This window comes from Benincasa hispida, chromosome 10 (assembly GCF_009727055.1).
Source record: "Benincasa hispida cultivar B227 chromosome 10, ASM972705v1, whole genome shotgun sequence".
NCBI lineage: Eukaryota > Viridiplantae > Streptophyta > Magnoliopsida > Cucurbitales > Cucurbitaceae > Benincasa > Benincasa hispida.
In genome coordinates, this window is record NC_052358.1 from 16,780,216 (window position 1) to 16,794,455 (window position 14,240).

Here is a 14,240-nt window from a genome sequence, read left to right on the forward strand (position 1 = left end):
TATATGTCTTTTTGTTTTCAAATTAAATGCTCCAATCGATATTCTCATTTTCTGCCTTGTATTCCAACAATAAAATTACATCAAATAAATAAACATTATATATTTAAGATCTATCAACTCAATATATTCACTAAAAATTCATATGTTCAACTATGAACACTCCTCACAAATTACAACAATATTTCTCTTTCACATGTACATGCACAAAATAAAATCTCAACTATTGCTTTTGTATACAAAACTCAACTTTCAACAAACACAAAAGTGACAAATTGTTTAATAAATAACCTCTCAACAAAGTACATTATTTAATCTATACATTGACCTTTGAAGTCTAAAGATCGAGAACTAAGGGTCAGGCAAGCCATGTTTAAGCAAGTCAACCTGCAAACTAGAATAAAGAGCGATAACATCAAATTTCAAAATATATAAATAAGTATTAAAATAAACAACGTAATCCAACCTACGAAAAGTTAAATAATAATGGTTACAAAACGCAAATTCCAACAACTATGTAACAATTCCAAAAGAGTTTCAAGGCCTCAATACCTATCAAAACGTCCAAACACTGTTAACTTTGTTGGATGTTAACTCGAGCCTCGACCAACTTTCCTGAAAAGAAAACAAAAGAGGAACAAGAACACTCATACACTGATTTATTTGTCCAGTCTGAATATACATCAAACCAAAGTTTAATAACAAGTTACTAAAAGTTACCAAAATTTTCCAAAGTCAAAACCTTGCAACCCCGCACTACACGCTTCTAATCTTCAAACACCGCTACAACTTGAATCTATGACCCAAACATAATGGGTTTTTATCAGAACTAACCCAAAATCAAACAATAATCAAGATTACCAAACCTTACCCAAAACAAGGATTGGAGGCGCTCGGCTACAGATCTGGGCGGGGCTGGGGGTGTTCGGCTACAAATCTGGGTGGGGCTGAAGCGACGGAAGCGTTCGACTACATATCTGGGCACGACTGAGCAGACGACAAGGGAGAGGGCTTGCGCGGCTGAGCAGATGACGGAATGAAAAACTCAATAACAGCAGCGCGAACGGAGGCGGGGAGAGAATGAAGGCTGATGACAGCTTGGGCTCTGGGGCTCACGGAAGAAGAAAAAAAAAATTGGGGGGAAGGGGAAGGTCATGAGTGAGATGGTGAAGTAGGAGAGAAAGAATTTTTAATTTGAGAGGAAAATGAAAATGGGAGAGGGAAATATTTTTTTATTTGATTATTTTGGTAGGATGTAAACCAAATTTGAGAGGAAAATGAAAATGGGAGAGGGAGGGAAACAAAAAATAAAGTCTCTACACGATCGCTAAGTAAAGTAAATGAGGAGAGAAAGAGTTTTTAATTTGAGAGGGAAATGAGAATAGTAAGTCTCTACACGATCGCTGAGTAACACTAGATGATCGCCCACAAGTACCCCGTAATCGCTTACACAGAACTACACGATCACTTACTAGTTTCTATACGATCGCCTACCAAATGTTATACAATCGCCTATCAAATGCTACACGATCGCTAAGTAACACTAGACGATCGTCCACAAACACCCCGCGATCGCTTACCTAGAACTACACGATCACTTACAAAACATTACATGATCGCTTACCAATTTCTATATGATCGCCTACTAAATGCTATACGATCACCTACCAAAAGCTACACGATCGCTGAGTAACACTAGACGATCGCCCACAAGCACCCCGCGATTGCTTACCTGGAACTACACGATCTTTTACAAAACATAACACGATTGTTTACCAGTTTCTATACGATCGCCTACCAAATGCTACACGATCGCTGAGTAACACTAGACGATCGCCNCCAGTTTCTATACGATCGCCTACCAAATGCTACACGATCGCTGAGTAACACTAGACGATCGCCCACAAACACTCCGAGATCACTTACCCGGAACTACACGATCGCTTACAAAACATTACATGATCGCTTACCAGTTTCTATACGATCGCCTACCAAAGGCTATACGATCGCCTACCAAAAGCTACACGATTGCTTAATAACACTAGACAATCGCCCACAAATACCCCGCGGTCACTTACCCGGAACTACACGATCGCATACAAAACATTACACGATCGCTTACCAGTTTCTATATGATCGCCTACCAAATGCTATACGATTGCTTACCAAATGCTACACGATCGCTTAGTAGAAGTAGACGATGAGCGGCATATAATTGGAGGCCTATCAAATATCTGAAATATTTCGTCAATCTCTGTTTTTTTAACCCTTTTACTTGATACGAAAAAAATGTCAAGTAAGAGCTTCTTATACTTGACACGTGAAATGTGTCAAGTAAGATCTTATATTACTTGATACGAAAATCGTGTCAAGTAAAGGTTTGCATGAAAATATCCGAAATATTCCGTCAATCTCCGCTTTTTTAACCCTTTTACTTGACACGAAAAGAATGTCAAGTAAGAGCTTCTTATACTTGACACGTGAAATGTGTCAAGTAAGACCTTATATTACTTGACACAAAAATCGTGTCAAATAAAGGTTCGCGTGAAAATACTCGAAATATTCCGTCAATCTCCGCTTTTAACCCTTTTACTTGACATTTTTTTATTCAAAATCATTTACTTGACCTTTTTTTCCACAGAAACGTCAAGTAATTAAAAACTACATGTGTCAAGTAATCTAGATTTTATAGTAGTGGGTGTAGGTTCCACATAATTACGATTATAGAACTATAAACAACAACAAACATAATCAAATGGAACACATCTTTCAAATTATCATTGATGGATTACATGAACAAGGAGGTAAACATGGCCAATAAATAATAACTTGTTTCAAAACTTAAAGTTTAAAAACTAAAAATTTAAAAGTTACATAATAAAGGTTAGAGATGGAATTGCACAAAAAATGAACATAGAGAGACTTTTGGTAACCATTTGATTTTAAAAAAAAAAAATTAAGCTTATTTCCTTTCAAATATTTAGCAGGGGTGTTTGTGGGTTGGGTTGTCCAACCAAATTGTTCAAATTGTAAGTTTCGTCTGAAGGATCTCATACCGAGAGATCCATGAGCGGGCTTAGATCACTCCGATTTCACAGTGACCAAAACATAAACAATATACATTCCATACTAACAGTTATGCATATTAAATCCATCAACGGCATGCTCAGAGTACAATAAAACACAGAGAAAAGGGGTTCATACCAGAGGAAGACTGTCTTTGTATGTTGAACCCACAGCAGCGGAAAACTCCCACCAATCTACCAGCACCTGGCGAGTCTGTCGACTGTTACTGCACGATCCGAACGTACACGAATAAGATCGCGGGGACAATACCACCACAAGGAAAACCCGAGTATCCTCGGCGTAAAAAACCCAAAGAGTGGGCTCTGGTGAGTTTGGTAGAGGACAGAGGAGAAGACTTCGTGTAGACGATAAGCGCGGGCGAGAAGAACTCTGCTATCGTATAGCGGAGACGCTTATCATATAGTAGAACTATACGATTGTTTAGGAAAAACTAGATGATCGTTTAGGAAAGTGGTATACGATCGTTTAAAGAACGCGTGAACTAGACGATCGTTTAGACGAATGAGATTCTATCGTATAGGCTCTCGCGATCGCTCTTTCACGGTTTCTTTTTGGGTGCGGGATATTAAAAATGCATGACTGAATTAATTCCGCAAAATGAAAATGATTTTCAAACTTTAACCCCGCCGGTTACCATAACCTTCACGGCCCCATCTTCCCACGTTCAAACGTGAATTAATAAATATAATCATATTATATTTATATCCTATAGTTTGATATCATATATCTACTATAGTATTTTTTCTCTACGTGATATAAATTATATTTATATCTAATTTCCTCTAAAATAATATATCTCATATATTTAGCCAATTATATCATATATATAATTAACCAGTCCAATTATATCATATATAATTGAACTTCCTCTTGTCAATTTGAACATTTCAAATTAACCCAAACATTGGTTCTCAACTTCATTTAAGCTACCAAGGTGACCTAATGGACCTATGACTCGAAGCTCCAACGGTACGTGAATAGCAGACTAAACTCTTTAGCCACGAGATTCACCATCCGTTAACTGTCAGTGATTCTACTAAAGACCAACAGCTGAACTCTTCTTACCACAGATATATTTATGTGTCCATTGGATATAACCAATAATGAGTACAATGACTCTTCACAGATACTCGTAAGTACAACTGGGCCAATTTACCGTTTTACCCCTGTAGTTACATCTCACTCCTTAAGTACCACGGTAGTGCCCGAAGCGCTTGCTTAGCAACCAAAGCTAGCTTACTATAATGAACAATACAACATAGTCCAACTATGTGTGAACACCTCTCGGGCTAAGAGAAGGTGTGTGGCACCACATCATTCAAGCCCCGGAATCAGCCCTTAAGGGAGCCATCTATCGATTTACCCCTGCCTCATGGAAGGAGTGAATTCCGTCTTGTGTAGTTGAGTTCCCAGCTCCCAAATCAGACAAATCCCCAAAATGGTAGGTTTGAATCGGTGACTTGGCCACTCGCACCTATACAAATCAAAGGACCGCCCTCAATGGTAGAAGTTCCCAACTCACTCAGGATTTATGTCATGTTACTTATGATCATCCTAGTGAAGTGAAGTCTCTGTCATGGACGATGTTATATAACGAGACATAACACTTCGTGGTCAGGTCTTAACTCTTTGTATAGAACGCCCCCGCTTGCATGTCCCCAACACGAATGATCAGGATCAGATCATCTGTGGCAAGTCACAACACTTGTGACCATTCCATAAAGCGGGTCGCGTCTGTAGCATCACTAGGATAAGGTTTCCCTCCTATATCCATATACTACAGACCATTTTGGTTATCACTCAATACATGATCCACTTGTTTGTTACCACATACATGCTTGAGTCACATACAGATAACCAGGGATTTTATGTTTATTGATTTGTGGTAAAACAAATAAAACAAGTAAATGAGCAAAATAACAAGATGTGAAGTAAATATCATATATTAATAATCACAGGTGTTCGTATATACTATTTACAAACTACAGGACACGAGACTTTAGGGCATCAACCTCAACATCATCAGCCTAAATAACCTTTATTAAATAATGAGCTCAACTCAACCCAATTATCATGGAACATTTAGATTGAGTTGGCTCGGATTATCCGGATCATCTATTTAAAACTTTGTTCAAAATATAAGTATAATGTTAAAATATAAAAATTTTATTTAAGTATTTCTATATATTGAATTAAGATTAACTATTCAATTTTAATTTATATTATGAAAAATTTCTTTTCAAAGTGCTAAGAGAATAAATTATCCAAAAAAATCATGAAAGTAAATAAAATAAATATATGTATATATAGTTATATCATAAGTAAAAAGAACATACTTTGAAAATTCATAAAATGTTCGGGTTGATTTGGATTATTTTAGTTGAACCCATGAACTTACCCAATTCTTACAATTTTTATATTTGAACCCACCCCAACTTAAATGAGTTGATAACTCAACTCAAACCATGTGAGTTGGGTTGGGTTTATCGAGTTTTTCGAGTTATCGTGTTTTTTGAACACTCTTATTTGTTACCATAATTTTCATATTTCTTAAGTAAAGAGTTGAATTTGTAGCTAAATTTCACAAACAAAAACAAGTTTTAAAGATTACTTTTAAGTTTTAAAAATTAATTTGATTTTTGAAAACATTGATTAAAAATAAAAGATAATAAAACTAAAAATTTAGATAGAAGAGATATTTATAAGCATAATTTTCAAAAATTAAAAATAAAAAATTTAATAATTTTCAAACGAGCTAAATTATTGTAAAGATAAAAGTACATGATTTATAAATATGAGAGATTAAATTATTACTTCTTTATGCAAGGACAATATTAAGAAAACATAAAAGTAAGTGAAGGAATTTTGTCAAAATAATAAGAATAATAATATTCCACTAAACCAAACATCACACTACACGTTCGTATTGGGCTTACACAGAGTCCATTTGGGCCCAATATCACATTGCAGCCCATTATTCAGCCCAAATGAAGCCATATGTACACAAATGTTTCGATTCGATTCGGTTTAGTTTCATTAAGATTTAGACAAAAATGGGAGAAAGAGAAGCAATTAATCAAAGAGCTCCCAATCATGAGTTATTTTTGTAGAGCTGATGGTGAGTTTTGAAGTTGGAGGAATAAGGCTACCAAATCCAGAATCAAATGCCTCCCATTTAGCTGTTGCACTTGAAACTATTTTCTTTGTTGTTTGGTTCAAAGGATTTGAGATTCTAGCCTTCAAGTTGTCAAGTGTGTCCACTAATTTCTGTACCCTAACAACCTGTTTTGTTACAAAAATTATTGCTCATTTTCTCCCGCAGAATATTACAAATGTTACTTTATAAAAGTGAATATAGTTCAACAATAATTGATATATATTCTTTTTCTTAAGGTTAGAGGTTCAGATTTCTATTCTCTACTAGTTGTACTAAAATAAATTATATTGTAAATTTTTTTATCGTTGATTCTTAACTTTGAATTAGGTTTATATTTGATTTATTTAACTAAAACTAAGGTTTAAATACTATTTTAGTCTTGTAATTTTAAAAATGGACTATTTTGGTCATTTTTATCTCTTCATTTTTGTTGATTGTTAAGGGGACCAAAATGGAGACTTTCTAAAAGTACTAAAGCTAAAATGGATATTTTGAAAGCACGTAGACCAAAATAACTAAAGGTAAAAGTTAAATTATAAATTTGGTCTTTATAGTTTGGAGAAAATTAAAATTTAGTCCCTATAGTTTGATAAAACCTCATCAATAACATCTATGATGGTTTTATCAAACTACATAGACTAAAATCTAATTATAAACCATATGGATCAAATATTAACTTTATCCAAATTATAGAGATTAAATTTACAATTAAACTAAAGTTAAAAATATGAGAAGTAAAATAAAGCAACAATAAAAAAAAAAAACATAAATCAAAGTAATATTTAAACTTAAAAATATATCTGGTGTACATGCCACATCAACATTTCTATTATTTCTATTTCATCTTATTCATGATCAGTGGCTAAATAGAAGTTTGATACAGAATTTTGGGGCATAAATGGAATTTCATTCTTTAATCTATTATTTATTTATATTGAATAGAGAATGTCCCACATAAAATTGTCACATCAAGGGAAAGAATTAAAATACTTTGTTCTATTTCTGCAATTTTTTTTATATTTTATTATTTTTGAAAATTTTGAGCATAATTGATAAATTATTAATTATCATTTTAAAGTACATTTCAATTTTGTTGAACTCATAGACCCTATAATTACACCTTCATTCATCTATTTACAATTTATATTCATTGAATTTCATACAATTTAAGAGACTTTCATTATTTTTAATTATTTCAAGTTTGATAGCCCTAGGGGAGCACCAGCTACCTAACCCATTAATGATTAAAGTATCATTTTTTATTATAAATACCAAAATTGGAAAAGAAAAAAGTTACGGTATTTATTCAATTTTAGTTCCTATATTAATGTCTAGTTCTAATTTATGTATTTTTAATAAATCTTAAATTTAGTTTAGTGGGCTAAATTGACTAAATAATAACAATAATTTACATTTAAAGAATTATAAGAGGATGAATATGTTTTCAAATTTTAAGGTGAAAATGCTAATAAATAACAAAATTATTTTGAAAAAAAATAATAAACAAGTAGAGCTAAATTTAAGATTTTTTATATAGTACATAGACTACAATTATACATTTTAAAGTATATAAACTAAAATTAAACAAATTTTAGAGTATATGAACTAAAATGATGTTTTAAAAAAGAAAACGACATAAGATTAATATTTAATTTATCAAAATATAATGAGTGGTCAATTCTATAATGTCAACATTTTTTAGTCCTAAAATCAAGAGCAAGTATCAACTTATATCCTTGAACTTTGAGTGTTGTATCAAATTAAATCATAAATTAATAATTATATTAATTTAAACCCTGAACTTTGGGGTTCTATCAATTTAAATCTCAAATCAATAATTATATCAATTTAATCCACGAAATATTATAAGTGTATCAATGTGAACCCTAAACTTTCATAATTGTATCAACTTAAACCTTTTATTATGTTTTATTTGGATATACTCATGAAAGTTCAGGGTTTAAATTGATATATTTATGAAAATTCAAGGTTTAAATTGATACACTTATGAAAGTTCAGGTTCAAATTGATATAATTATTAATTTGGGGTTTAAATCGATACAACTCTAAACGTTCAAGGGTTAAATTAATACAACCTTCAAAGTTTAAAGTTTGAATTGATATTTAAGGTTTAAATTGAAACAACTTCCAAGATTTAAGGGTATAAATTGATATTTACCTTCAAATTAAAGCCATGAATAAATACCTTATCCGATCATTATATGAATAATTGAAGATCTAAATAATCATTTATATATCTTTTAAAAGTTTTTTTCCAAAAAAAATGTAGATATATGTTAGTTATTATTGTTTCAGAAGTTTCAGTTTAATCATTTTGAAATTTCAATTTTATATCCTTACTGTTAAATTTAATGGATGTTAAATTAAATATGACTAAAGTAAGTTTATTATCAAAGATACAATTTAAAAATTATTAGACTAAATTATAAAAATTATCTCTAAATTGTAACTTTTATTTTGAAAGATGCTCTTTTTCCCCCCAAAAAAGTTTAAATATTATGGTCTTGGATATTTTTGTAAGGTTTTAAAACCAAGTAAAAATTCATTAAATTACTAGATAAAAATATAAACTTGAAAATGTGTTTGGAGATCTAGAATAGTGTAATGATTCAAATTTTTATTCTAAGTCACTGTCACATAAATTCAAGTCGTTTCAATTTCAATCTAGTTTCTAAGGAATGTCTACTTCAATGGTAGTTTTGAAAACATCTATGAAATGTCAAAGATAATATTGTAACTTTTGAAAGAATAAGAGATACTTTTTAAATAAATGACAAAATTTAGAGATATTTTTTTATAATTTAACCAAATTATTAAATGGAAGAAATTAAATTGAACAAAAACACTTTAGCAATGGTAGACATAATAACATAAATGTAAGAAAAGTTATTTGAAGGTTGATATTGTGAGCTTAGCATGGTTAGATGTAGGAAACAAAATGGGTTAAATCACCTTAAATTTGTTTACCTTAATTATATATTATAAACTGATATGTTAAGGTGAGTTTAACTTAGTTAGTGATAATTGATATACGATTCAATAATTACCTGAGTTCTTCTCTGAAGTTTGGAATCAATATCAGTCTCGATTGCATCCAATTTCAACAATTGCATCATCAACAACTCTGTCAATAAATTTACTTCCTTCTCCTCCACCCTCTTTCCGCCACTAACCCCACCTTCCACCGCCGCAACCTGTATTTAAGAACCTCAATTTATTCACTCCTCACATTTATTTTTTTATGTATTTATTTAGCCTCTAAATTTTCAAAAAGTAATTCAATGAATTATATATTGAATTTTTAATTCTATCTCAAATAGGTCCTTAAATTTTAAACACGTCTATTAGATCTTAAGCTTGCAATATATATAATAAATCTTTAATATATTCAAATTTATTAAAGTCTTATTTAATTTTTTAAATTTATGTTTATTTTCCCCCTTTTTTTCCCACAAATTTTTCCACCTTTGTTAAGGAAATAGAATTCTTATCAAAACTTCTTTTAGAAAACGAGATTTTTACTATCAATTTTCAAAAACTTAAACTGGTTTTTTTTTTAAAAAAAAAAAAAAGACCGAGAATTCAAATGTAAATGTGAATATCATAATAAATAAATAAATATAAACTTCAAACAAAACCAAAAAACTAAACAAAATTGTTAGAGATTAAAGCCTTAAAATTTAATTGAATTATTAGTTATAAAATTGAACTTTTATGTCTAGTGGAATTATAAAATATTGTGTATAGTAGAGTGCGAACTCCAAAATTTATCAAATAAATTAATGATTTATTATAAACACAAAATATTAAAAAGGTTAAAATATCATTTTCATCATAAAATTTGAAGTTTGTTCAATTTGTAATCTTTTCCAATTATCTAATTTTAAGATAAATTTAAAATGGATTTGAGAAAAAAGTGTTTTTTTTAAAAAGAAAATAATAATAATTTTTATTTAAACCTTTTGATAAAAACTATTTAAAATACCCTTATATTTTTAATAAAGCTTAAATTTAATCATTGAAAGTTATTTTTTTATCGAAATTAGTCAAATAAGAGGCTAAATTTAAATCTTATTCAAAGTACATAAATTAAAATAATTGAAAAGAACTTCAAAGTATAAAGTTAAAAATGATATGCTTCTAAGTACATAATACAAACAAATAAAAAACATATATCTTTTTAGACTAAATTTGTGATTTAACGAACCTTTTCGGAGAGTTTGTCGACCTCTGCTCTGATCTCCGCCAGTGCTTCACCGGCGGCAAGGGTATTCTTCTTCTTCATCTCTTCAAGCTTCCTCTCTTTAGTAGCAGGATCTTCCATGAGTATAAGTTTCGACATGTCGTTCACACCTGCCATATGCAACCACTCGTCGTTCTCCTTCTCCTTCCCTTTAAACAACAATCTCTGTTCCCTCGTCTCCAACCCTGTCTGTCGTCGTAAAACCGTCTTCAAATCCCCTTTCCCAAAAACAAAAATTAACAATTCAGCCTTCAAAGGAAAAACCCAAAAAAAACCCAAATTCAAATGATAGTATACCAAATGTTGAATGAGAATCGACGGTGATTTGATGACGGTAAGAGCCATGAGAGACTTTGATTGTAATGAAACGCTCCGAATTCGAATCGGAACCCGAACCAACATGTCGTTTCTGAACAATCATTCCACCTGGTCGGAGCTCCCAATCTACGTCTCCTCTTCCATACTCTTCGCTGCTAATTTGGCTTCCTTTTGAACTCCATTTTTTCATCTCTTTCTCACCAAACCAAGTTTTTCTTTTTCTTTTTTTCTTTCACAAATTGGTTGGAAGATGTGAGAGCGTGAGTGAAATGAAAGCGAAATTATAACAAAAGAAGAGGGGCAACGAAGGAAAAGAGAGAGTGGTCACTGAGGAATTATTCTATCAGGTCGTTTCTATGTGGCTGACAATTATTGGTTCGGGTTGGTTTTTTTTTTCTAATTTGATGTTTATTTGATATCTAAACTTTTAAAAGTATCTAATAAATTTATAATTTTTTTTTAGGAAAATAGGTTTTCATAACTTTAAAAAAACTGTCATTTATTGAATCCAACGTTAAGAAAAGTGTATTTATTACATGGAAAAACTATTATTGTTGGTTGTTTATTGATTTTTCAATTCTCTCAAAAATCAATTTTAAATTTTGTGTTTATTAAGTTTTTCGACTTATAATTTTGAATGTAATAGGTATATGATGTATTAATTAATTGGTGATTGATCTATTTGATATAGATTTGAATTTAAGGTATTGAAAATTCTAAAAGTTCAACTTTATGTTAAGTAGATATATCAATTTAAAAAACTTAAGTCTTGTTTGGTAACTATTTGATTTCTAAAAATTAAAATGATTTCTTCTCAATTTCTTACAACGGTTTGCATCTTTCTCAAGTGTAAGAGTTGAATTCTTAATTGAATTTGAAAACTAAAAACAAATTTCTAAAACTCACTTTTTGTAGGTTTTAAAATTTGGCTTGATTTTTTAAAACATTGGGAAAAAAGTAACTAACAAAACAAGAAATTTAGAAGTAGAACCGTAAAAAAATGGTTATCGAACAAAACTTTAGAGATCTATTGTGCACAAAATTAAAAGTTTAAAAATCTATCAAGTAAAATTTAATATTTAAAACTTAATTGATACGAAATTAGAAGTTTAATAATTTAACTGATGTGAGATACCTATTTAAATTGAACACGTAACTAAAAGTTTAAGAATTAAATAGATGTAAATTTGAAAGTTAAAGAAACTTATAATTTGGTCTAAAATAAAATTTAAGTTAAATTATTATGAGACAGCCACGTTGACACGAAGGTTAAATAATGTTTCAAGTGTCAAGTGGGTTGATGAAAGGGACCTCCAAACAGTCATTACAAACAGCGGTTGGTCGGTTACAACTTTAATGTTTGTGATAAAAAAAGAGGACGATACCTGTCCAACTGTCCCCCTCGTACGACAATTTCTTTAATTGGGCCATTGGCCCACATTTTTGGGCTCTCAAGGCCCACATGTACCGTGGGCTTCGTGAGGCCTCTGACCATGGCTTGATCTTGATGTGATATAAAGCTCTTGGTGGGCTTAACCCATGTGATGAACATGGGTTATGCTTTGTGCAATGATGTTATTGGGCCCAAGCCCATGGATTTTGGTGTTTGGCTGTTGATCTTAGTAATTTGATCGTATATTATTAATTTAATTTAGGATTGACCAGACAAATAGCAAAGTTTAAATCTTTATCTGAAAAATTAGTAAAAAATTCTCAAAATAGTAAAAATGGCAAAACGGATTAAATGTTAAAAATAATAATTAGTAATTGTCAAAATTACTACCAAGCCAACCCACATGCATAAATTTTAAAGTCAGGGTTTTCAAAACCATTTTAAAACAACAATACACTCTAGCTAAACAATTATCATGATAAATAATGCATTTTGATAAGTATCTAATCTACACTTACAACAAAGTATTAGCACCCTAAACAAGACATTCATTTAAACTAAAAACACAACTAAATCTATTGCCAACAAAATCAAATTAGGGATTTCAAAACAATAATGAGTATGAAGAGGAAGAAGAGAACCTTGAAGAGACATATGAGAACGTGCAAGATGAAAGGAAAGATAATGAAGAAAAAAAAATCGCAAAATCATGGCAAAACAATCTAATGGAGAGTCAAACAAGTCAGATCCTTGCAATGAATTTCAAATGAAGTTTTATTTGGCTTAGTAGTATTAGTTCAAAATTGTTTCTAAGAGCAAGCAAATAAACCAGCTTTCTTCAATACAGACTTGCTCCTAAAAAGTGAACCTACTTTAATGAGAATACCAAATTGAAATGACTCAAAATCTTGAAAATTATTGATTTTAGTGTTGCACTCATTAGGTTGGGAAGAAGGATCAATTCCTACTAATTCATTATTCAAATACAATTATTTTGTTCAGGGCAACAAATGAGAGGTGGTAAACCACTACACATAAATCAATTTGGGGGGACTATGATAAAACTGTCATCGACCACAAAATATTTTATCTTCAACAATCCTAATAAGATTTGAATTGGTGGAACCAACTTGGTACATTGTCAAACAAGATATAGTTAACTCACCCAAGGAGAAAAGCTTACCTTGGATATATTCAATAAGTTAACTCATCGGAGGGGAAAAATTTACCTTAGATATATTCAACAAATGGTTGGAACGATGAATTTGATGGAATATGCACCTCAAGAGCTTGAAAACCGTCAAATAGAAGTCTAATTCATTGTAGAACCATAACAAAAACAATAGCTTGAAAAGAAAACCAGAAACAAACAAAAAATGGATAGTCACTTTGTGTCAATAACAAAAATCATCTTAAGATAGTGATGACTATTTTTTTTTCAAATCATTAAAATAATATAATACGGTAAAACTTTAAATAAAATAGTGACTAAACATGAAATATATACAATTGAATCTAATAACATATACAAAAACAATTTAAATATTAAAAAATATGAAAAAAAATCTGATTAATTTATTAAGAATATATATAAAATAATGAAAAAAATTCAAACATTTGAATAAATTTAAAATTTGATTAGATAAAATGAAATTTATTAATATATAGATACTTAAAATATAAAATTGGTAGAAAAATTTAGATATTTAGTTTAAGTGAGATTAATTTGAGAAGGGGTTAAACAAAATCTAATTTAATAACAAAATCTGCATATGTTAACTAGGTGAGGAAAATCAGGAAAGGCAGTTATTTTTAGTTTTTCAAATGAATCAATTAGACGGAAAGTGGATCACTAAGGCACAGATATTTGAAAATTTGCGGCCATGTGCATGTCATATGAATTGTCATAAACCTTAGATTTTACTATTTTTCAAAACCAAACCCTAAAATTTATCATACGCTCCAATTTCCCTTATGCAAATTAATAATCAATCATCAAGACCATGGGGCAGTAACTTGTTAAG

The 14,240-nt window shown here is 30.6% G+C and overlaps 1 protein-coding gene across 2 annotated transcripts; it reads right to left on the reverse strand.

Annotated features, from left to right (window-relative positions):
• Window positions 1-239: 239 nt before the first annotated feature.
• Window positions 240-11,138, reverse strand: LOC120087566 (BAG family molecular chaperone regulator 4-like). 2 transcript variants are annotated; one of them, XM_039044372.1, is made up of 5 exons: window positions 10,803-11,138; window positions 10,470-10,723; window positions 9,310-9,456; window positions 550-612; window positions 240-391 (listed from the first exon to the last, which is right to left on the reverse strand). In XM_039044372.1, exons 1-4 carry the CDS (start codon window positions 11,011-11,013, stop codon window positions 553-555), a joined length of 672 nt encoding a protein of 223 aa, XP_038900300.1. In that variant the 5' UTR covers window positions 11,014-11,138; the 3' UTR covers window positions 240-391; window positions 550-552. The 2 variants fall into 2 exon arrangements, with proteins under 2 accessions (XP_038900300.1, XP_038900299.1); XM_039044371.1 differs by lacking the exons at window positions 240-391; window positions 550-612 and adding an exon at window positions 5,936-6,366 and having other exon boundaries at window positions 10,803-11,136.
• Between the last annotated feature and the right edge of the window lie 3,102 nt (window positions 11,139-14,240).